Source organism: Eleutherodactylus coqui, chromosome 3 (assembly GCF_035609145.1).
Source record: "Eleutherodactylus coqui strain aEleCoq1 chromosome 3, aEleCoq1.hap1, whole genome shotgun sequence".
NCBI lineage: Eukaryota > Metazoa > Chordata > Amphibia > Anura > Eleutherodactylidae > Eleutherodactylus > Eleutherodactylus coqui.
In genome coordinates this window covers 237,745,946-237,762,356 of record NC_089839.1, presented here as the reverse complement: position 1 = coordinate 237,762,356, position 16,411 = coordinate 237,745,946, and the positions used below count along the sequence as shown (strand labels likewise).

Here is a 16,411-nt window from a genome sequence, read left to right as displayed (position 1 = left end):
GGTGAACTTTCCACCCCCACCCCCGATGAACAAGCCCGCACACTGTAAGGACTTGTTGCTTTATTTCTTTTCCTTACTTTATACATCAATCTTACTGATTAAGTGGATATATTTGTTTTTTTCCCCTTAATGTTTTGAGAAGACATCCCTCAGACTCCCAAGCATATCTCAGCAAAATATGTGTTGTAAATGTCAGTTAAACGTTTATCTATAAATGCTAATGGGCTAAACTCTCCATTTAAATGCTCGTCCCTATGGAAGGAGGCTTTGTCTAATCATGTTGATATTTTGTGTGTCCAGGAGACCCACTTTGCTGCCTCCGTGTGTCCAAAAATTACACATAAGAAATTCCGGAATTTATATTTAGTGTGTGCACAATACAAAAAGGCAGGACTATTGATCGCCTTTAGGGACACTGTCCACTTGGAAATTAACTCGACCGTAAAGGGAGATACATAATTCTTACAGGTAAACTTAACTCTTCTCCCTTTACAATTCTAAACAGTTACGCACCTAATTCTGCACAAATTCATTTTTTAAACAAAACCATAAAAAACATGTGGAGGCGCGAGGTGGGTAAACTAATTATCTGTGGTGATTCCAGACAGACAGATACTCTTCAGCTAATCTAACGAGAAATATCCCCTCTCGTCATCCCTGGCTCCAGAGAGAGGCAGTTTATGACACGTTCAGGTGTTTGAATGTATCTTCTATCGCCTTAGATCTTTTTCACGTATAGATTTTATATTAGTTGATAGAGCGACCCTACCATCTGTCACAGAAGCCAAAATTAACACGGCAACTTGGTCTGATCATGCTCTGATTTCCGCTACCTTTTTGTGGGGTCACCCTGGGGAAGGAGCTACAGTTTGGAGAAACAATCTCTTCCTGATGGGAATGCCCCATAGCTTTAAAATAATTTCAGAAACTTTGAAGGAATGCTTTCAGATTAATGCAGTGGTGAGGTGTCCTCACTATCCATATGGAATGCACATAAAGCTTTTATAAGAGGCATACTCATTCAAATAAGCACTAGACATAAAAGAAATAGGACAGCCTAACTCATAGATACTCTTTTACAAATCGCCACTGCTGAACGCTTGCTACAAGATAGACCATCCAACAAAAACCACGAAAACCTCTTTCGCTTGAGACAAAAACTTTGCACTCTTTTAATGGAAAATTTTGATAAAGCAATATATAATTCTCGAATCAACTACTATAACTCAATTAACAAACCCTCTCACTTAATGGCAAACCTAGTTAAAAAGAAAATATTCAAAATAAAAATCCCTTTTTTAAATAACCCAGATGGTAGCAACGGAAAAATTTCTCACCCAAACCAAATAGCCGAAATCTTCCGTCAGTACTACAAAAAACTATATAATCTTAAAAAAGACGATGCTACCCCTCAACCGACAACACAAAAATCAATCAGAATACTTAAATGAACCCATCTCAACTATAGAAATGTTAGATACAATAAAAACACTTCAACTTCAAAAATCACCAGGGTCACATGGTTTCGCTAACGAATATTACAAAAGATTTTCTCTCACACTGGCGCCTCATATGGCGCCTGCCTTTAACCAAGCCATAGCTCAAAGCAAACCCCGGGAAGAAATGCTTGAAGCAACAATAGTCACAATCCCGAAACCTGGCAAAGATCCCTCTACACCAGCAAATTTTAGCCCAATATCTCTTTTTAATTGCGACACCAAAATATACTCAAAAATTTTGGCCCAAAGACTACTTACAATTCTACCCGACATAATACACTCCGACCAAGTGGGCTTCACAAAAGGAAGGCAAGCGCCGGACAGCACCAGAAGTGTGCTAAATCTCATGAACAAAATTAATAGTTTAAAATCCCCATCAATTTTATTAGCATTAGACGCTGAAAAAGCATTCAACAGACTCCATTGGGTTTCACATTCACGGTTCCCAAAAATTTGGTTTCAGAGGAAATATACTTCAAGCAGTTAAAGCGTTATACACATCCCCAAAAGCTAGGATATTAGTTGATGGGATTTTATCAGATTTTTTCTACATCACAAATGGCACACGCCAAGGATGCACCACCAATTTTCACACTACCAATGGAACCCCTAGCAGAACACATAAGACTAAATACTCATATCCATGGAATCTATGCAGGAATGCAACAACATAAAATAAGTCTGTTTGCGGACGACATCCTGCTAACACTATCAAGGCCTACGTCTTCCATTAGAGTAGTGTATACGACTCTCAGTTCTCAGAAATCTCATACTACAAATAAAACATTTCCAAATCACAAATTCTAGGTATGTACGTCAGCGAAAATCTGAGACAAGAAATGCAACTAGAGTTCCCCTTCCAGTGGCAAACAGCATCTATCCCATGCTTAGGCATACACCTATGCTTTTCCCTTTCTAACCTAGCCACTACAAACTATACTTCATTACTAAAGGAGCTACAAAACGACCTAGACAAGTTTGAGAAGCAACAAGTCTCCTGGCTAGGGCGTATTACTTTATATAAGATGATGATCCTCCCCAAGCTAATGTACTATTTTCGTATATTGACAATACCGACACCTAGACCTATTTTACAAAAATTTCAAAGACAACTATCCAACTACATCTGGAAGAAAAAGCCTCCCAGAATCTCTCGATATATGTTAGCTCCATAAATCTCAAGGCAGTGTTGCCCTCCCAAACCTTGAAGCATATTGATGCGTCACCACTCTAAATCAATCCCTATCATGGTTTAAAACATCCTCCTCTATCAGCTGGCTAAGTCTGGAGGCAGAACTAATCAGACCTAAATCTTTAACGTCTTTGATTTACGCAAATATACTAACAGCTATATCACCTCCATTAAACTTAGAACTTAAACTCCCTTTTCTAGCCCTACCAATGCAAAAAACCGTAAAAGGTGTGGGGCAAACTAGTCTTACTATCTAACAAGTCAACTTCCTTTAAGCTAAAAAAGATTCCTATCGACACTCTTGAGTATTTTATTCCAGACGTTCAGCTGTCCCAATGGGTTGAAAAGGGGCTGAGATATGTTTCAGACCTAATCACTGGTGGCGTATTTAAACCATTCTTAATTTTGGTAAATGAGTTCGAGATCCCTCCTACAGATGCATTTAAATGCCTACTGGTCAAATCTTTTCTTCAAACATCACAAATACACAATATACAAGTACCAGAGGCAGTTTGTCAAAACCTTACAAGAACAACGCGAAATGACAAGTCAAAAACCTGCTTCTTTTATAACTCGATAGCAGGCAATTTGAGGGGTAGTAAAAAAATGTCATTTATTAAATTGGGAAACAGATCTTGGTCTGAACATATTGACTGGAAAATGGCCAGAATCTTTTACTTGGGCAAACCAAGCAACTAAATGTGCAAATATGATAGAAACCCACCTGAAGGTACTCACAAGGTGGTATCTCACTCCATCCCAACTCAAGACCCGACATCTACCAAACGATGTGTGTTGTTGGGGAGGGTGCACACAGATTAGCTCGCTCGTTCACATCTTTTGGTCGTGCCTCTGTATCGTACCTTTCTGGATAGAGGTGTTTTCTTTACTAAAATCTGTAACAGGAAGAAATGTTCCTTTCTCCCCAGACATAGCTCTTTTGCTTTTAAATTCAAAATCACTTCACCCCCCCCCCCCCGACCAAACAACTAATAGGTCATATACTCCTAGGGCCAAAATTGCTTATCGCAAGAAAGTGGCGCACACCCAAGAGTCCTCTGATTGAAGAGTTAATCATTATGGTCTCTGAACACACCATATATGAAAAGGTTTTGGCCCTTAGACATAACATGTTACACAAATATGAACACGTGGAATCTGTGACTTAAAAATTTTCCAAACTGCTGTCTTCACTCCTGTTTCACCCAGTTTAACTGTTCTGTAACTGTGTAATTTTTTGCTCTGTTATCCATTCTCTGCCTCCAGAAATATTTGCAAGATTTACTATAGAAAATCTGCATCACAATGAACATATGAACAGCTGATGTGAGATCGAGCCATCGGGTTTTTGGTCACCAAGGCTCTTCTTCCTCAAATACTTAGTTTAGTAGGTTGACTAGCTCAAGAAAATGTTCTGGTTGTTCCAAACTCCTTCGATTTAAGAATTATGGAGGCCCCTGTTCTTTGCTAATCATGGCTTTGTTTGGGCTCTGATATGCATTTTGAGCTGTGAGATCTTATATAGACAGTGGGGCTCTCTTTTAAAATTATATCATTATAATATAAAAATATTTTATTGCTTATTTCAATGCAAAATGGTAGCTTCTCATTAAAAAACAAAAAATACAAAGATTTCCAACATTCTGTTTCCACCTTGTCATTATGAGGTATGGAGTGCAGAGTCATTGGGAAAAACATGATTTTTTTTTAAAATTTGCACAAGGCACGAACATAACAAAATGTGAAGAAGTGAAAGGGTCTGAAGACCTTCCAAATGCACTGTATGATTTTTGTTAGAAAATTTTGCCTTGTGTTTGTTTCTTTACATTTTTCTTTGTACTACCCATAAAAATTTCAAACTATTGATATTAGAGACAAATAATATGGAAAAACAATGTGATTTGTTTTGATCTGTTTACATCTGCATTCGGGCATTCCTCAGGATTTCTGTCAGCTCTGACGTCAAGAATAGCACAACATGTAGCACGACCCTTACTGTCAAAGTAATGGAAATCTCGACAAACATAATTATAAGTCATCGCTTCCTGTTGGTTGCCATTTAGAACGATCATATCGCAGATTTCACACAGCTGTAAAACGGAGGCCATGATCATGACCTTAAATGAACCACATCTTTTATGACAATATTTTCTAATATATTAATTTGAAAGCTTGTCGAATTTCATACCTGTGCATTTTGGTGAAGTTGTCCATTGTCCATTCAAGCAAGTACTTTGATCTGCCCCACTGATGTGAAATCCAGATTTACAGCCGTACTTCACAACATCATCAGTTACATATTTATCTTGTTTAGAGGACTCAAGTATGTTTCCATTATTTATTGTAGGTGGATTCTTGCATGGTACTAATCCTTGAAGATATATAGGTAAAGGTTACATTTTCATTATTCTGGGAAAGCGTGTAAACCAACTTTAAAACCAGTATGTACTATCACATTAGTAGTTGCCCATAAAGAGCTATCAGATCGCTTCTCCCTTGTCACACTAGATTTAGATTAATGATAATCACTTTAACAATGCAGAAATGCAAGGAATCAAGTAATAAGACCTTCAAGTGTTTTCTTCTTGTGTGTGTATGTATATGTATATATATATATATATATATATATATATATATTCCAATAACTTCAGAGATGTGAGCCGTACACTGCATTACACTTCTATTGTCTGCTTGTTAAACGTAGTTGCTAATACTTTTTAGATTGTCTACCAATCTTTATGTAGAGAGGAATTATTACAATGTGATGAAAAATCACAAAGGAAATGGTTGTAGAAATAATTTAAATAAAACTATGAAATATATTGTGAAATAGTATATGAAAACAGATGACTTACGGATGCACTCCGGAGGTTGTTCCCACCTTCCATTAATACAGTGAATTACTGAAGAGCCAAGCATCTTATATCCTCTGTTACACCTCATGTTAACATTGTCATTACTGTAATATGCTTCCTTTGGATCTATAATTTCAGCATTGCTTGGGGTATATGCAAGAGGACATTTTTGTTTTCCTTCTAGAAGTCAATGAAAAGGATTTATTAATTATCATTGATGTTTTAATGATGTTAGCCTTCACCCCTGACTCCTACTTCACATTCCCCTTATACAATCCCCAGTCATGCAGTCCTGCATTGCACTGTTTGCACTAAGGCTTGCAATATCTGTTGCCTTAAAATGACAGAGTGAATATTTGTTCATGGCCTGACATACAGACCGTACATACAATGGTACAGTTTATGCAGATACACATACAGGGTTTATAATTTTCATTTAATATATAACAGTTTCCTTCTGTGGCTTTATACGATGTAGTAAAAAGCGACGAAGTAATAAGAAAAAGCCATTACAGTTAGCAAGCTATGGTATTGCAGAAACATTTGATTTCATTAACACTTTTTCACATTTGTATACACAGTTGTGCTTATGGCTTTATTTTCCTTTATTATTTTCGCACTAGCATTTTCCCATATTGCAGTTCTGCATGATTACATATACACCTTGCACGCATTACGTTTGTGTAAACATTTCTATTCTATGTATATTTACACTGCAAATTGTATGTCCTTATTATGAAATTACTACTACTGCAATGTGAATATGAGATACATATACTGCCTGTCGTCCCTTTGTGCTCTTTGTAAAAAGGACATCCCTATGGACATGTGAAAAGGATCCCTGGTAGGTAATAATTTAATCATTTTTATCCCCGCTCTTCAACAGCTATAGCGATTTTTTTTTTTTTTTTTTTTCTAGCGACAGCCATATGAGATCTTATCTTTTGTAAGGAAAACTATATGTTTAATGCCATTTAATGCGCCATGTAATGCACTGAAAAGCTTTAAAACATTTTTAAAGTGGGCTGACAGAAAAAAAAACCCACCACAATTGTGCTATTGTTTTTTGGGGTTTCTTTTTATGGTATTCATGAGAAATCAAAAATGACGTGTTAAGTTTATTCTGTGGGTCAGTACAAATGCGGTGATACCAAATTTATACAGGTTTTTTAAATATATTATTGCTTTTAAACTATAAAAACATAAAAAAGCTGTTGCCATATTTTGAGACCTAAAAACTTATATTTTTCCATCGATGAGGTTATATGAGGGCTTGCTTTTAGTGGGGTGACTTGTTTTTATTGGGATACATACAACGCCTTTAGGAGACAAGGTGCTAAAAAAACTAAATTCTAGCAGTATGTATTTTTCCTACAACACATATATAGAATAAATAATTATATACATGGTGTTTATAATTATTCAGAGATGCTTAGAGAGACAACTACTGGGCGTAATTGAACCAAACTTGATGGTAATACTAACGCGGAAGCAACCCATGTGAAAAAGAAAATACGTTACAAATTACGTTACAGAATTTCTAACTTTCTTGAAACAGTGCCTGCAATGTTTTTTCCTTGCAGATTCTCCATAGACCTCTCAACCATAGCTATAGAAACGTCTTCTATTTGTTATGGAGATTTTTTTCCCATAGATCCCAGCTGCATGTCATACTCAGTAAATGTCCCTCTACACATCTCTGATTGTGTTGCTTTAATTGTGATCACTCTGTATTTTAATATGTTTCACTTTTACAGATATGGCAAAACCAATCATGTTTATGTAATTATTTATTTTATATTGAGAAATGGGAAAGGAAGAGTTGAAGAGTTTGTGTCAAAAGACAGGCCTTGTCCTGTGCTTTGACGGCACAATGCAGGAGTCTCCATAGACTCCTATGGGAGTCGGCTGAAAAAGAGAGTGGGTAGGAGTTAGCAGCGCCTAGCACTGTTAAACAGTGGCAGGTGCCTCTAGTGAGGTATTTAAAGTGATTTAAGTAGTTCTGCCGACCAAAGGATTTTGGGGCTGCGGCGTAAATTTACTGCAAGATGCTGCGACTTGGTCGTGCCCATTCTTCGTTCATGCGATTCTATGCTCTAATAGACGTGATTTTTTTAGTGCGGCTATCGGAATGTCAGAATGACACTCGTCTGAAGGAGGTCTAAGGGTTATATTTAATCTGATTATAATTAGTGATTAATTATATCTAATTGACTGAGCAAGGTTGAACTTGATAGATTTGTTTTAGTCAAGCAATGCTATGGCTTATTCACACAGCCGTATATACACAGCTAAATTAGCCGCATTAAAAAATCATGATCAACTGAAGTATTTCAGCTCTGCCACTGTGCAGAGCTTCTGAAAATACCCTTCTCTTGGGGGGCTTGAGATAGCCGCAGTTACCAGCACTATCCACTGGCTTTAGAGTCTTCTCCCACTCCATACAGCCTCTCTTATCTACAAGTCTCTGTGAGCTGTAAATTACCCCTAGGAATCAGCACTTGACAGCAGGTTCATTTTTTCAAGACACAGCATAGAGCCTCCGCTATCTACAAGTCTCTGTGTGCGGTGAATTAAGCCACAGTTGTCAGTGCTGTACAGTGAGGTAATTTATTTGGGCCCTGCTCTATCCTTCATCCGCCATGATGAGGAGTAGGGATATGGGTCGAGGACGTGGACGCGGGCTTCTGGGCAGGGTGAATCACAGCCGGCTGCTGAGAGATTAGGAGAGAGGCAAATTTCTCCGCTCCCCAGCTTCATATCACAATTTGCGGGTCCGCGTGGTAGACCTTTATTACAAGCAGAGCAGTGCGAGCAGGTCCTGTCATGGATGGCAGAAAACGTGTCCAGCAATGTATCGACCACCCAGTCTACTACTCCCAGCCTAGGGACTGCAACTCTGAGTCCTCTGGCTGCTCCTCCTTTCTCCCAGCCTCCTCATTCCATGAAAATGACATATTCTGAGCAGACAGACTCCCAGGAACTGTTCTCGGGTCCGAGACCTAAGTGGGAAAAAATGGTTCCTCTTTCACCTGAGGAGTTTGTCGTGACAGATGCCCAATCTTTGGAAAGTTCCCAGAGTCCGGGTGATGAGGCTGGGGACTTCCGGCAACTGTCTCAAGAGCTTTTTGTGGATATGGATGATGAGACACAGTTCTTTGTCATTGAGGTAGTAGTAAGGGCAGTAAGTCCGAGGGAAAAGCGCACAGAGGATTCGGAGGAAGAGCTGCCAGCCTCACCACCACCAGCATGCGCAGGCACATGATAGCCAAGCACCCCACAAGGTGAGAGGAAGGCCATTCACCGCCTCTGGGTCACACCACTGCCTCTTCCCCTGTGCCACAACCTGCCACACAGATTCAATCCCCCTCCCAGGACACAGGTACGAGCACCTCCCGGCCTGCACCCACACCCTCACCTCCACGCTCCTCCACTCCATTCAGCAATGTCTCTCAGCGCAGCATTCAGCTTTCGCTAATGCAAGCGTTGGAGCAAAAGCGGAAATACGACGCCACCCACCCACATGTGCAAGCTTTAAACGTGCACATGGCCAAATTAATCAGCCTGGAGATGCTGCCATACAGGCTTGTGGAAACGGAGGCTTTCAAAAACATGATCCCCAGTCGCCACTATTTTTCATGGTGTGCCGTCCCCGCCCTACACCAGCACGTCTCCTGTAACATAAATGGTGCCCTCACTAACGCAGTTACTGGGAAGGTCCACTTAACCATGGACACGTGGACAAGTACTGGCGGCCAGGGACACTACATCTTCCTGACGGCACATTGAATGAACTCGGTGGAGGCTGGGCCCAAGTCAGAGCCTGGGACTGCTCACGTCCTATCCACACCCAGAATAGCGAGTCCTACCTGCTGGTATCTGTGGCATTTTATGCCACCTCCTCCACCACCTCCACCTCTTAATTAATAAGTGTGAGCACGTCGCCAGCAGTTGGTAGTGCGCGGTGCGGCAGCACTGTGGTGGGCAAGCGTCAGCAAGCCGTGCTGAAACTAATCAGCTTAGGTGATGAGAGGCACACGGCACCCGAGCTGTTGCAGGGTCTGACAGAGCAGACCGACCTCTGGCTTTTACCACTGAGCCTCCAACTGGGCATGGTCGTGTGTGACAACGGCCTTAACCTGGTGGCAGCTCTGCAGCTCGGCAGCCTCACACACATGCCATGCCTGGCCCACATCTTTAATCTGGTGGTTCAGTGGTTTCTGCAAAACTACCCTCACTTGTCTGACCTGCTCGGCAAGGTGCGCCGTATCTGCGCACATTTCCACAAGTCCGCCACGGACGCTGCCACCCTGAGGACCCTGCAACATCCATTTCAGCTGTCAGAGCACCGACTGCTGTGCAACGTGCCCACACGCTGGAATTCTACACGGCACATGTTGGCCAGGCTGTATGAGCAGCGTAGAGTAATAGTGGAATACCAGCTGCAACATGGGCGGCGGAGTGGTAGTCAGCCTCCGTAATTGTTTACTGAGGAGTGGGCATGGATGGCAGACATCTGCCAGGTCCTCAGAAACTTTGAGGAGTCTACCCAAATGGTGAGCGGCAATGCGGCCATCATTAGCGTTACCATCGCGCTGCTTTGCCTGCTGAGAAGTTTGCTGCTAAGCGTAAAGGCTAACGCTTTGTGGTTGGAATAGAAGACGGGGGATGACGGTATGTCGCTTGATAGTAAGACCACCCTCATGTCTATATCTCAGCGCGTTTTGGAGGAGGAGGAGGGGGAAGAGACAGCTGGCTACACTACAGAGGGTACCCATGCTGCTTGCCTCTCATCTGTTCAGTGTGTATGGGCTGAAGAGGAGAATCCTGAAAGTCATCCTCCTACTGAGGACAGCGATGTGTTGCGTACTGGGACCCTGGCACACATGGCTGACTTCGTGTTAGGCTGCCTTTCCCTTGACCCTTGCGTTAGACGCATTCTGGCCAACACGGATTACTGTGTGTACACCCTTCTAGACCCACGGTATAAGGAGAACCTTTCCACTCTCATTCCCGAAGAGGATAGGGGTACGAGAGTGATGGAATACCACAGGACCCTGGTGGAAAAAATGATGCTAAAGTTCCCATCTGACAGCCCTAGCGGCAGAAAACGCAGTTTTGAGGGCCAACTAGCAGGTGAGGTGTGGGAATCAAGCAGCATGTCCAGCGCAGGCAGGGGAACACTCTCCAAGGCCTTTGCCAGTTTTATGGCTCCCCAGCAAGACTGTGTCACCACTCCCCAGTAAAGGCTGAGTTGGAGGGAGCACTGTAAAAAGATGGTGAGGGAGTACATAGCCGATCGTACCACCGTTCTCCGTGATCCCTTTGCTCCATACAACTATTGGGTGTCAAAGCTGGGCACGTGGCACGAACTTGCGCTGTATGCCCTGGAGGTGTTGGCCTACCCTGCCGCTAGTGTCTTGTCAGAGAGGGTGTTTAGTGCAGCTTGGGGAATCATCACGGACAAGTGTACCCGCCTGTTAACTGCCATAAAGATGAACTTCTCTTCTCCACCGGTGGAAAGCAGTGAAACCTAAAGATTCTTTTTGCTGCAACAGGAGAAAAATGCATCCTCTATCAGCACAAAAAAGGGGGAATTAGCTTTCTCAATCCATATCAGATATTATTACTCCTCCTCCTACTACTCCTCCTCCTAAAACAGCATGTCATCACGGTGAACTTCCAATTTTTCTGCGGCCCTAAAGGCTCTGTTTAAAAGTTTTTTTTACAATTTTTAAAAGTTTCAAAAGATTTTATAAACCAATTTTTTCACAGGGCTGCCTCCAGGCTCTGTTACAAATTAAGCAGTAGCGAGCTGTATCTTTAAAAAATGTTTATGGGTTTCATCTGCCCTCACGGTTGAGCAATTTTTCAGGGGTAAACTTGTACTCTTGGACTCAGGGCCCACTCACGTACTTCCCACACAGAGTATTGCGGGTCCTACCGAGTTCATGGTTTCTCGGCCTTATTATGCCACCTCCTCCTCCTTGGAGTCTGGGGATCAGTGCTGGGCAACATGTATGTGCTCTTGTGTTATCACAGTTATCTGAGACACTGGTTTGGGCCAAACAAAAGGAGCGTTACTGAATTAATGAGACGTTCACAGCTGTACTAGCATCCGAGTCTGCTTTAGGCCCGCAATTACTGAGGGTGTGGGCAGGGGGCGAGGTCAACTGCGCCAGGTTTGGCCTGTGGAACTTCTTGGTGGTTTATCCAGTCTTTGGAGCGATGAAAGCAACCGTAACTGATTTAATGAGACGTTTACAGCTGTACTAGCATCCGAGTCTGCTTTATGCCCATGATTACTGAGGGTGTGAGCCGAGGCTGAGGTCCTTGGCAGGGTGAAACTCTGCCTTATTTGAGCACTCTGATTTCTTTATATGTAATACCATATTTGAGTTTCATGAGCTCGCCTATGTTGTGGGTGCACAAAGACTTCCCATTGCATTGTTTTACCTGTCTGGCACAAATACACTGACTGACTTGGCTAGGGTGCAGACAGCTTTCCCATTGCGGTGTTTTACCTACATGGCACAAATACACTGAATGACTTGGGCAGAAGTGTAGGCCGTGGTCCTTGGCGGGGTGAAACTCTGCCATGTTTGGGCACCCTCTTTTTTTCATGTTTAATACTGTCCATAGGTTCCAGGGGCTTGCCTATACTATGGGTGGATAAAGGCTTCCCCATTGCGTTGTTCAGCTATCTGACACATACAAAGAATGAATTGGGCAGAAATGTGGGGTGAGGTTGAAATCCTTGGCGGGGTAAAACTCTGCCATGTTTGGGCACTCTCTTTTCTTCCTGTTTAATACTGTCCCTAGGTTCCAGGGGCTTGCCTATACTGTGGGTGCACAAAGGCTTCCCCATTGCGTTGTTCAGTTATCTGACACATACAAAGAATGAATTGGGCAGAAATGTGAGGTGAGGCCTAGGTCCTTGTTGGGGTGAAACTCTGCCATGTGTGGGCATTAAGATTTCTTCATGTGTAATACCATCTTTAAGTTTCATGGGCTCGTCTATGCTGTGGGTGCACAAAGACTTCCCATTGCAGTGTTTTAGCTATCTGGCACAAATACACCGAATAGCTTGGGTAGGGTGCAGAGTGCCACCTCCTCCTCCTGCTTGGGGTCAGGGGATCAGCGTTGGTCGACATGTATTTGCTCTCGTGTTACCACAGTTATCTGAGACACTGGTTTATAGCAATCTAAATAAGCCTAACTGAATTAAGGAGACGTTCACAGCTGTACTAGCATCCAAATCTGCTTTATGCCCGCCATTGCTGAGGGTGTGGACAGAGGTCAAAGTCCTGGGGGGATTGCAACTGTGCCAGGTTTGGCCTGTGGAACTTCTTTGGGGTTCATCCAGTCTTTGGAGCGATGAAAGCAACCGTAACTGATTTAATGAGACGTTCACAGCTGTACTAGCATCGGAGTCCGCTTAATGCCCACGATTGCTGAGGGTGTGTGCAGAGGCTGAGGTCGTGGGTGGGGTGCAACTCTGCAATGTTTGGGCACTCTGATTTCTTCATGTTATACTGTCTTTGAGTTTCATGGGCTCACCTATGCTGTGGGTGCACAAAGATTTCCCATTGCAGTGTTTTACCTATCTGGCAAAAATACACAGAATAAATTGTGTGCGGACACATGGATTTCCCATTGCTATGTAACTCGCAGCACCTTGGGTCACACAAGGTGGAGGCTGTGACCGAGCCTGACCCTGGGCCCGCTCAGGTGCTTCTCACACAGAATATTGTGGGTCCTACCTCGGTCATGGTTTCTCGGGCTTATTATGCCACCTCCTCCTCCTGCTTGGGGTCTGGGGATCAGCGTTGCTCGGCATGTATTATCTCTTGTGATACGACTTACCACAGTTATCCGAGATACTGGATTGGAGCGCTCACAGGAAGCATTAGTGATTTCATGAGACTTTCACAGGGTCACTGTATACCTGTGGTGGCTACTTTTGGGACACCTCCTGCTTCAAACCAATCTTTGGTGTTAGTATGCACTGCTGCATTGTGGAGATGTGTAGAAGTACTGGCACCTGAGTCCGCTTTATGCCCACGTTTGCGGCTCCGGACAATTTTGTGATGGAGGTGGCACGGGATTGGAATGATGATCGTACATTAATTTATCATCAATTCTCATCAGCATTGTGGGCTATCGCCCACACTTTCAAAGAGGGTCGCTGCCTGGCCCTGCCAACCCTCTGCAGTGTGTGTCTCCTCATCGACGCACTTATAAATAGACATGAGGGTGGTGTGGCTATGAAGCGAGTGTGTAGTATGAGGCCAGCTGAACGCTGCACAGAGAAAATTTTGTGTGCGCTGTGGACGCAGGGTCGTGCGGGGGTTTGGACAGCAATGCCAGCATGTAACCCAGGAGAAGAGAAAGCCGTGTCACCCACAGGCAGTGATTGTCCTTGGTTGTAGCTAGTGTGGTGCTTAGCTAAGATGTGCCAGCACGTGTGCCTTGCTAATGAGGGTCTGTGCCAAGTAAATAGTTATGGTGGTGACTGCCAGGCTCTTGCCCCTATTTTGGCTTAACAGTGGGACCTGGGAGCCTCAGATGCAGGCATGCATGCTGCCCCTGCCGTTCCCTATCCATTTCTGTGATGTTTCCATGACTTTCTGATGTTTTCTGGTGTTTCACAAATCATCCCCTATGCGGAGCATCGGTCCATTACAAAAATGCTCGAATCCCCCATTGACTTCAATAGGGTTCATTACTCGAAACGAGCTCTCAAGCATTTCGAAAAGTTCGACTTGAGTACTAAGCACCCGAGCATTTTGGTGCTCGCTCATCTCTAATTACCCATCCATCAAGGTTCGCCGGGATGGGGAGATGTGGCTGTGCGCTAAGAACCTTACCTTTTGTATGAAGTTAGTATAAACAACACTTGTGCCATTTTATGCGGATATTAAATGTGCATGGGTGCTGAAGCGTGTGTTACTGTAATTGTAGAATGCTATACAGTGCTTAATGCAAGATCTGTAAGAACAGTGTGTATTGCATACTTTAATTGCAATCAGTGGCTGGCAAAACAGAATCTGTTCACCAAACCACTGAAACTTCACCACTAAAACTCTGCAGAGAATCCACAGGCCGCATCCCCAAATCAATACTCTCGGAACGAAGGGCCTAACATTGGACAATTCTCTGCCCACTATAATTAGTACTGATTGATCAATAGCAGGGAGATCAGTGATCATTACTGCCATTCACACGTGGCAGAAGATGGATAGTATGGGAAGGAATGATCATTATAAACTTCATTCATCAGCAGCATATCCCCATTGTTTATACAGGAGTGTGTGCTGCCAATAAGCAAAAATTTTTATACCTGCATAAAAGATTTCAATCAGCTAACGAGTTAGCATGATCTGATTGTTGGTTAACCGTGGTCATATTCAGACTGGTCAATGATTTGGAAAAGGAATGTTCACACAAACGTTAATGCTTGATCATCAGCCCATTTAAGAGGGCCTTTAGGGACCTTTCCCCATGGGACAGAATAGGCCACAAGATGCACCCCAAGCCACAGTAAATTCTGCACCCAAATCCACTGGCTACATCTAGATTTTGATGCAGAATTGAAAATGGCTTAAAAAATTCTGCATCGAAATCACCAGTTGGACCTGCGGATTTTGGTGTGAAATCCCGCAGCTGCAGATTTGTCTGCATGCTGTGGCGTTATTCTGTCCAATGTAACAGGTCCCTTAGACTCACCCCCTCCTCCCTAGCCATGATGCTAAGCTGCATCTACATAGTGTAAAGCAATAGGTTTATGCTCCTCTTCAGAAGCCTGACTGAGGCATCTCTTCAGTTTTCAGAGGGTTTTATACAAAATGCAGAGGGATACACTATATTGTAACTGTATAGTTTTATTACCTTATAAAATGGAGCGATGACTAATATGTCAGATCAGTATTTTTCACACTAAATAGATAGGTATTTTATACATTTTCAGGTACTGTCTTACCATTTGCATCTGCAGCTTGTGTTGGAGCAGCTGGAACAGGTTCAGTGGGATTTTCAGCTAGAAAAATAAAAAAATCAGTATTACATTGAACTATGCAAGGAATTGTTCCTCAATCTCTCATAATATGCTAGAAATACCTTTTTTTCCATAGGTTATTTCACATGTAAGGCCTCATGTCCACGGCAAGCATGGAGTTTTCATGCAGATTTCCACTGAGTCATTGTTATATTGATTTTTTATTGCTTGCGGGAGATCGCGGATTGCGCTGCGGATGTATGCGGATTCACTGTGGATCATCGGCACTGAAAAAAATCAGCAACCCCACCTCCCAGCCCTTTTCCGACCTCCCTAATTGATTTTAATCTTCAAATCCACAGTTAATCTGCAAATGTATTTGCAGATGCACTGCGGATTGTAAGCTCCCATAGAGATGAATGGAGCACATTCGAGTGTGATTTGCGGTAAAATGGAGCATGCTGCGATTTATTATCCACGCCTAGCATCCGCAAATCAAAAAAAAATCCGCAGGTGTTAAATGAAGTGCAGACACCCAATACTTCTCTGCAGGTGGCTTGATTTGCAAATCTCACACGCGGATTCCGCAAATCAAATCCCACCGCGGACATTGGGCCTAAGAGGGCTTGTTTACTCCAGAAGAATAAAGTATTCGTGTGCTCTTACAAAGACTCACCAGATAAATGTCTATAAGGACTCCTGCAGACGAGCATGACGTTTAAACGCTTGCGAAAGCGTGATGTGATTGCACTCTAAATTAACAGTTTTGCATTAACAGGGCCGTTCACATCACGGGTGTGTCCCACGGCAGTTTTGAACCAGCTCAGCAGCTTAATTTGTCCCCGGTATTACCAATGACAACTGCAAA

General features: G+C 42.9%; 1 protein-coding gene across 4 annotated transcripts in view; it reads right to left on the bottom strand.

Annotated features, from left to right (window-relative positions):
• LOC136621574 (complement factor H-like) overlaps positions 1-16,411 on the bottom strand; it is a 1,208,893-nt gene that overhangs the window by 825,718 nt on the left and 366,764 nt on the right. For 3 of the 4 annotated variants that reach the window (XM_066597134.1, XM_066597132.1, XM_066597133.1), the window contains 3 exons: positions 15,529-15,585; positions 5,547-5,726; positions 4,880-5,062 (listed from right to left, as the gene is read on the bottom strand). In XM_066597134.1, the coding sequence (XP_066453231.1) occupies positions 4,880-5,062; positions 5,547-5,726; positions 15,529-15,585 (420 nt within the window). The remainder of the gene's footprint in view (positions 1-4,879; positions 5,063-5,546; positions 5,727-15,528; positions 15,586-16,411) is intronic. The other variant, XM_066597131.1, reaches the window with a different exon arrangement.